Genomic DNA, 9,365 nt, shown 5'->3' with positions numbered 1-9,365 from the left:
AAGAAAACAGCATTCCTTTAAATAGTTCAATGTCCTCCCTTCCTGTCTCTATTTCAGCACTTAAACAAAACCCACCGTCAATGCAACTGTAATCAGCCATTGTTTGTTTAAACATGTTCAGTCATATTTTGGTTAAGTGTCTTAACATAGCCCCAGGGACCAAAGAAGGTTGTGACTGTTGTTAAGAACTAATTAAGATCACATTTTGATCATCTGGTGGCCTATTATATGCTCGCTAGCAGAAGCACAATTCTAACAAACCTGACTTCCTGATTTTTAAACATAAATTAGCCTTGTAAAGGCAGCTGTTGGGGCGTGTTAAGAGTAGCTGGGGTATTTACGGTGTCCTAAGAGAGCTGCGTAAGACACACGCACCTCGGAACAATCCTTCAGCGTCTTGAATGAAACAGATTCACATCCATCACTTTTCTAAATTAACGTAAGAAAAACTGAAATATCCTCAAATAACTCTGCATACGATATATTAATTCATTTAAGTTTATATTTGTCAATTTTCTAGGATATTCGGGCTGTAATGTTGCGTAATATCGCGCAAAAGACACATGGATGCCACAATTAGATTTTTACAACGGACATACGCGCAAGGGAGACATTTGGTTACTAAAAATAAGTGACAGCGTTTGAGTTGGACAGTGTGGTGTGGCTATGCTTCATCTTTTTCAACAAAAAGCAGAAATAAACCTTGTTTGCGAAAAGCGGCCGCAGCTGACGGCGACCTTTTGTCCGGCACCGGGTGAATGAGACAGTGTGCCAGATATAAGATATAAGTCTCTTGTACCTTATAGTTGGATTCGTGTTGTATTGTTTTATTATTAATATTCCGTCCACAGAATCTCTGATTCACAGACTCGATCATGACTGTTGTGAGGACTCTTGACGTCAGAGAGGAGAATCATCGGTGATGTCCAATGGGGGGAATATCAAGCGAGGCAGAGCTATCGTCCTACCAACAGTAATAGCCATGCTAACCGATGAGCACTTCGCCTTTCCAGCGGACGTATATCGCCAAAGATGACGATTTTACTCAAAACCGCGGAACAAAGATAGAGAGAAGGGGGTCGTGCATTTTTTTTTATTTATTTATTTGTTTTTTTTATGTTGTTCTCCGTTTTTTCTGGGTCCTCCAGCTCCCCTCTCATCTCCATCTCCTCTCGTATGACAGGCACGGACTGCGCTCGAGCTCGGGGAAGAAAAAGGCATTGCAGCTTCATGGCACTGAGGTACCGTCTGCTGATGCGCACTTGTGTTTTCTGTAACGGGTGAGAAAACGCCTTAGATAAATGTGTCGTTAATTGTAGGTAATTGTTTTTGAATGGTCATCATTGTATTTGAATTAACTGCTGGAGGGCTGACCTCTCCGAGTCCTTTGCAGTCTTTTCTTGGACAGTTTATACATAGGTTGGTTGGTGAGGCGGAAATTTATGAATGAAAACCTACTGCGCTGAGTTAAATCTGTGTAAGCGTCTATGGCGTCAGACAAAAGCGCATCATTGTGAATTCTGGAAGCATATGCACGATGCCTTCATAAGAGACCCGTGCACTGAGGTGGCGCGTCTTATTTTTAGACAATTACTAAAAATAGAAACAAAGTGAAGTGCGTGCTTTTGTTGGAACCTGTGTTTGATTAATAGCTTTTTGCGAAGAAATGCACATGCAGCAGTAAGTTAAAAGAGATCTTGCATATTTATAGCTCGTCTGGATACAATTTCCTACATTGGTGTGATGATTCATAATGACTTAATTGTGCCTCTCAAGTGCCCGTTGACAATGTTTAATTTTTAATGAGCAACAAAAACACTTTCATTTGCTAACTATGATTGTAAAATCTGAAAATTTGATTTAATTATGAAATTTGTGAACATATCTTAATTAGGCTACTATGTTTATCTAAATTGGCTTTTAGTTCCACTGTTTAGAAGAGACTGCCTTAGGAATAAGATACTATTTTGTGAGGTTTGGAAGCTTCAGGCATTGTTCTTTTGACAGATATCCTATGCCCACTGCCTTTCCACTGACACACACATTCTCTCTTATCTCCACTACCGCACCCCTCTCTCTCTCTCTTTCACCCCCTCCCCACCTCCACCATCAGCTATGATTCACTCTCTTGCAGCAGCAATGAGCAACCAACTTCAAAACAGCTCTTCCCTCTCCACGGCAGGCACGTGGAATCTCCTGGATGTGCGGAACTCATCACTGGTGAGAACGGCAGAGCTGCGGCCGATTCCCGTTAGCCCATGGGACATTGCGCTGTGCGTGACAGGCACGCTCATCTCCTGTGAGAATGCTATTGTGATTGCCATCCTGTTCTACACGCCCACCTTGAGATCCCCTATGTTTATCCTGATAGGGAGTCTTGCATTTGCAGACCTGCTTGCAGGACTTGGCCTCATTCTCAACTTTGTCTTCATCTATATGCTGAACACAGAGATTGTGACTCTGATTTCCGTCGGCCTGCTGATCGCCGCCTTCTCCGCATCAGTGCTCAACATTCTAGCCATCACAGTAGATCGCTACTTGTCTCTCTACAATGCTCTGACCTACCACACAGAGCGCACAGTGACATACACCTATGTAATGGTGGTTCTCATTTGGTTGGTGGGCATCATCCTAGGCCTACTGCCACTGTTCGGCTGGAACTGCCTAGAAGATGAGGCCAGCTGCAGTATTTGTCGGCCAGTCACCAAGAACAATGCTGTGTTGCTCGCTGTGACGTTCTTGCTAGTGTTTGCCCTCATAATGCAGCTTTACCTGCAAATCTGTAAGATTGCCTTCCGCCACGCACAGCAGATTGCTGTTCAGCACCAGTTTATGGCTATTTCCACCACAAAAGGTGTATCCACACTCTCAGTCATCCTCTGCACCTTTGCCGCATGCTGGATGCCCTTCGCCATGTATTCAATTGTGGCAGACTCCAGCTACCCAATGATCTACACGTATGCAACGGTGCTGCCAGCAACATGTAACTCAGTCATAAACCCAATCATATATGCTTACAGAAACCCGGACATCCAGAAATCCCTGTGGCTAGCCTGCTGCGGATGTGTTCCGTCCAACTTCTCCTTGCGGCCAAGGACATCAAGCGATGTATAGGTCGGACTATGTATGAGCTATGTCTAGCTCACAGAATTGGTTTGTACTGTGTAAATGTTAATGATATGATGTCCTTCCTTTGTAAGATCCCAGACAAATGTTGCTGGTTGTGCAGATGTTGCGGTTACAAGTCCAAGATGTCAACTTGCACTGTTTAATTGGACGTCTTCAATGCACAGTACAGCACTATGAACAGTAATATCAAATTGCATCATCAATAACCAATAATAAGCCCAGTTAAATTTAAATATGATCTCAATAATCTGGATGTTCTCAGAGATGTAGTACAAGTCCAGCAACGCAAATCATAGGCTACCATCAGTATCAATACTATGTTTATAAATAAAATCACCATTAGCAGTATAATGATATCCAGACCAAGCCAGATTCCTGTGAAGAAAGCTTTCACGTTCACATTATGTAAAGCGCTTTCAGCACCACGGACAGCGGCAGGTGCAGTGAGGCTATTCTCTTGCAAACCGCCTTTAACACTAAAGATCTGTATTCGCTTAAAAATTTATGAATGACAGAGAGAAAACACGGTCCCGCGAGCGAAAATTATAACGCTTCTGGTATCTGTTGCTTTAGAGCTAGTTCTATCAAATCGCGTTACTCCGTTTTTATCGTCTTACTAATTTGAATTATGGCGCGAGAAGAAAGCGGACATTCTATTTTAATGTTAGCATTTTTGTTGCAGTGCGTCATTGACATACTTTGCAATCAACCCATAAATTTAAGACATCTGATAAGCTAATTTTTTTTATTTTTTATTTTTTTACATGTTTAATCTGATTATCAATAGACGAACGTAACGTGAGGATTGCGAAATGTCTGCTGCAACGAAATCCTTTTTTTTTTTTTCCAATATCTTTTGGTCCCATCCATCTCTCTAATGCAATTCGCGTTGTTCGAGTGCACGTCTTGATTTTGGTGCGAGACCGCGGGGTTAATGAAGGGTTTGCGCATGAAAATGAGATGTCAGACACGACGCTTTGAATTCGACCCCAGGCAACATCTTTCAAGGTAACAGTTATAACGTAATTTTGCGAAAGGCCAACTGGGACGGCAACGCTTAAATGAGACAAACGCTGGTGGGTCCGTATTGTGAAATGATCCGAGCGATTATCAGATATAATTGAGTTTGCATGTAGACTATACAAGTTAGTTCAGAGATCAATGTTAGGAGCAGGTTTGTGTGTAAATAGATCTACATGCAAGCCTATTAAAAGATCAGATAACTGGGCTACAATGGGACTTCCGCTAATGTAAAATACTTTTAAATGGTGATTTTCAGAAACACACCACTGAATCCGCCAAATATGATTTATATATTTTAAGCTGTGCAACCAAAAATACATAAGAAAAAACACAAAGAACAACACAGAGAAACAATTTGCCTCTCAAAATGGTGTAAAAAAGATACATCACTAGATCTAGATAGAATAAAGGAATAGTTGTTGTCACTTTTTAGATGCATAGAGGCTTATGGAGCTCAAAATACGACCATAACAAAGCCTTGTTTTTTAGGGGGGTACGAATGTCGCATCTGTTTTTTGATGACCCCTCAATTGAGACAAAGAATCTTAATTTTGGCCTTAACTTTTCTCTTCTGCAATAATGAATCAACGTATACCATTCACTGATGGAGCTACAATCACAATGAGGCCATCAACAGAGCTAATTCTACTTCCTGACTTGAATATGATAAAACAGAATAGGTTAGCATGACCAGGGTGTTTCAGTTGTACTGTTTTGTAATTATTTGCTTTCACATTGTAGTACAAGTATTCTAAGTTGGCCTCGAGAGCCCATCCAGGTGCCCTCTGACTAACCTCAGTACACTTAGTGACCTGTACAAAATCTGATGGACTTTAATACTGAGTTTTTTTCACAGTCTGGATACTGTGAAGTAGTCTTTTTTGTGCGTACATGTGATTGATGTGTGTATGTTATTTAGAAAGTGAGAGAGGAAGAGAGAGGGAACCATTTGTTTATATGCCAATCACTTATGTCAGGAGTGGGGTTCAGTGACCTATCACACTGTGCCCATTATTAAAAAATAACCCACCCCACTTAATGTACAACACCTGGCAAATATCAATGTTTTTCTGCAGATCTCTATTGTTATGTAATGTATCTCCACTACAATGTACTCAATGGGATGCCATAGATTCTGTTTGTTCAGGGGTGCAGCGGTTATTTTTCTTATGCAATGCTGTATGGAAACGTATATTTTTATACACATCAGGGCATGAGTTTATGATGTTATTTTGGTGTGTGTGTGTGTGTGTATGTTCAGTATATGTATTCTTATCGATGGTTTCTTAAAAAGTAAAAACAAAAAAATCAACACAAAAAACAAGACAAAACAAACAAACAAAGTGTGTTGGCAAGGCAGACAGTGCCATACTTACTACTGTCTTCTTGATTTTCATGCATTTATCATATCAGTGAAAATAAGGATCATGATTTTTAACATCATCTTTCTGTGTCAATCATCTTTAAATCTCGCAGTGCTCAAAGCATTTTATTTTTAATAATTTTTTTGTCTAGATGGTTTACTAAGGCACCATTGATTACAGACAATATATTATTATTTTTTTCCTTTTTTTTAACAAGTAAGGTCTGAATGATAAAGCTAAAAAAAAGCCCCAGAAAACCAGGTGGTACACAAGCTCTACACCAGGGGAACGCCTGTGTTCCACCTTCTCTAAAGTACTTCTTGGACAGTGCAGCCCACTATGGTGACCAGCAGAGCTAGGCAGTTCTCTCTTCAAGGCAGTGTTCTGTTGGACTGGGAGAGCCCTTATTTGTGCCAGACTACAGACAGATGGTCCACCCCCAGCCTCATGCTCAAAAGTGACCCATCTAACTACTAACACCGCAGATATCATCATACAATTTAAGTATGCAAGGCTGAATTCTTTAGTTGTTGCTAAAAGAGAAAGAGGGAGAAAGAATGACAGCATACCTTAGTCCTGAGTTGTGACGTCACTGTTGGTGTACGTAAACGGGGAGAAAGGTTGTCTGACTGACAGCTCCTAACCGATCAGAAGCTCTATTGCCACCAAATCTGGCCCTGCTAAAAATAACCTTGAAGAGCATGAAATGTTACATTTATCTAGAATGTTTGAAATCCCTTTTCTGGGCCATTAAGCAGAGCTCTGTATTTCAGTTCAGCGGCAACATTAAAGTGAGAAGGAAACATCGCAAAATAAGGAGAGAGAGAGATAAGCCTTTGGAAGAGCCTCTGGGGTTACGTAACCACTGCACCCAAATGTATCCCATTATTCAAATCTCTGTATGTTACTGATTAACAAACGAGTCTCACTAGAATCTACAGACACTCTTTCAATCTGTCTAACATTTATGGAGCTAAAGGAATGTTCCTGTATAGACAAGCTGTCAGCACAATTAAGAGGTCAGTTATAACTGGCGAAATGTGGCCCTTATTAGAAAGAGGTCATTTGGATAGGTGCTCTGATACTGTGATGTAAAAGTGTTTTTAAAAGTGATTTTCTTGCTTTGTTTCTTTTTTATTGTGAACACAAATCTGAGAAGTATGATGCACTTTATGAAAGGAACATGCTACACGTTGCAATGTAAGTGTGGAATGTAATCCTTCCTAAAAAATGATTTATTTTTTATTACTGTAAATATAACAATACCGAGACAAAAAGAAAGTGAAAGAGAGAGAGAGAGAGAAAAAAAAAAACGTCCTGAGGAAAATACTTTGTCAAATAAAATTCAGCAAACTCAATCACACTCTATGGTTGTTTGGTGTCTTTATCATTTAAATGTGTGTTTGTAAGGAGGAAGGACAGCACTCACACAGGTGCAGGTCACCGTATGAAGGTGGCTCAGCTTTAAAAGGGTTACGAATGAATTATTGAGCTGTTTCGTTTTTACGTAACACTGTGTAAGAATCGAGTGTGGCATATGAAATCTTGCCGAGCCTACGCTGTGAGGGGATTTCAGAAGAACAATTGGGTTCCGGAAGTATAAATCCCATTCATTTTCCATAGATGAATTGATTTATACAAATAACTTGCAAACCGTTAAAGACAGAGCTCCGAGGTTGTTCATCAATGGTATATGATTCTGTTGAAGCCATCAGTCCGAGTTATTTAAACTTTACTGTATAAAAACTAGCAGCATGGTGGCTCAGTGAGTATCACTGTCACCTCACAACAACAAAGTCCCGGGTTCGGGTCCTGGCTCAACTAGGCCTTTCTGTGTGGAGTTTGCATGTTCTCCCCGTGTTTTTGTGGGTTTCTTCCAGGTGCTCTGGATCCAGCACTACCCGTGACCCTACATAGGACAAGCAGCTATAGAAGATGGATGGATGTTTAAAAACTGTGTTTAATAGCAGAGTTCCTGGTGAACAACTACACTACCCATGACCCAGCAGAGAAAGATCAACCAATCAGAGAACTGTAGTTAAGAAAGTCCACCTGCCAAACAAGCCCTGAAGCAACTGCACACTCCCATGACAAACTGTTAACGATGCAATCGAGCCAGTCTCCTTTCACCTTACTAATACATTTGTACATATTGGAAAAATTCGCAATAAACGTAAACTACAAAGTTTCTATACTTATAATCAGCAACCTAAAAAGCAAAAGTTTTTACATATCCATCGTTTTATATTCGATGCTTAACTGGATAGTTCGTGCCCTCATGAAAGACGGTAAGTACACAGTCTTGTACCTTTGTCTTTTTGCCGATTTCCAAGTACCTTTTAGCCTCAGAACAAAGTTTGTAATGTTGTGATTCACATCAGAGCTGGTTGGTTTGGTTCATGGCTTACAACTAAAATATGAAGGATTTTATGAAAAGTCTATGGAAATTTAAATGAATGGGAAAATTACTTCCGGAACCCCAATGGCTGAAAAAGTGGGTGGGCACTGTTGTGCTCTATTCCTTTACAAAAATGAGCTGTGGCATGGGAACCATAATTTCAGCAAAATAACACAGTTACTGCAGTTATCGACACTACAACTATAGTAAAAGTTAATATGGATATCCTTCAAGAAGATTTCACAAATCAACCTTTTTTTATTATGATGAAAGTAGCGGCTTATACCAAGCTACCATATTTTATTGTACTAAAAATAATGTCAGTACTTGTGGTATATACTATACAGTATATACCTATACAGCTACCATGGTAAATATTTGTAAGTGTTCTCGTTATCCCCTTAATTAGAACAGTTTTAGTTATCTGTGAACTGAGGTAAAAACTCGCTGCTACCCTCAGCAAACTTTAACTAATTTTTACTCCACATACGGGAGAAAGAGGATAAACTGAGTTTATTAATATTAGATTCGAAACAGAGATAGTAAAAAAAGAATTATGATATGGTCCGTAAAGATAACGTTGAACTCACCCTCTCATGAATAGTGGACAAATAAGTGAGAAATTGCGCTTCCTGCTGGTAATGTCGACGAACTATTGAAGGTAAAAAGAGGCAGGACATTAAGGTTTACCCACTCAAGCTGCCTACTCACCCGCTCGCTCACGAACACGCACACGATGAAAAGCTGCGATGAGTCACCGGGCGAGCGCCCCCGCATGCGGAGTGAAAGTGAGAGGTGACAGTATCACCTCTTCGACAGCACTGAGTCACGCTACAGCGCCGCTGACTAAGAACTGCTTCAGGACACAAACACGTATCGCAGGATATGACCTCTCAAGCGTACAGGCGCTGTTATTAACCCTTTAATGCATACCTGGAGTCTTTATGACCCGGGACCTCATCCCACCCCCAGCACCTCACACATTTTTGGGAGTTATGCCAACACCTCTTTAGTATTCCTCAACTTTTTTCTTCTTAAAAAGTGTAGAATTTTTTGTGTGCAAAAAACAAAACAAAACAAAAAACTCAAACAAAAACAAAATGCATACATACATAAATTCATACTGTTTTGAAACACTTGACTGAAATGTTTCTCATGAACTTAAAAATCGTTTGATCTAAAGGCGTATGCTTAAATGTTTGAAATTAGTTTTGTAGACAAAAATATAATTGTGCCACCATATTAATTTATTTCATTATAAAACTAAAATTTGTTTATATATATATATATATATATATATATATATACACATATATATATTTCTTACTCAAGGTGCTGCAGATGTTTTGGTGATTGACTTGATTTACATTTGAAATTGCTATTCAATAAAGAAGCAACATGGAAGTAAACTATAACAAGTATAACACATGAACAGTATGATTTGGCTATTA

General features: G+C 39.7%; 1 protein-coding gene across 1 annotated transcript; it reads left to right on the top strand.

Annotated features, from left to right (window-relative positions):
- Positions 1-992: 992 nt before the first annotated feature.
- On the top strand, positions 993-3,418 carry LOC127440951 (G-protein coupled receptor 12-like). Its single transcript, XM_051698046.1, has 2 exons — positions 993-1,241; positions 2,114-3,418. Exon 2 carries the CDS (start codon positions 2,116-2,118, stop codon positions 3,112-3,114), a length of 999 nt encoding a protein of 332 aa, XP_051554006.1. The 5' UTR covers positions 993-1,241; positions 2,114-2,115; the 3' UTR covers positions 3,115-3,418.
- Positions 3,419-9,365: the final 5,947 nt, after the last annotated feature.

The sequence above is a fragment of the Myxocyprinus asiaticus genome, chromosome 1 (assembly GCF_019703515.2).
Source record: "Myxocyprinus asiaticus isolate MX2 ecotype Aquarium Trade chromosome 1, UBuf_Myxa_2, whole genome shotgun sequence".
NCBI classification, from domain to species: domain Eukaryota; kingdom Metazoa; phylum Chordata; class Actinopteri; order Cypriniformes; family Catostomidae; genus Myxocyprinus; species Myxocyprinus asiaticus.
This window is presented reverse-complemented; position numbering and strand designations above follow the sequence as displayed.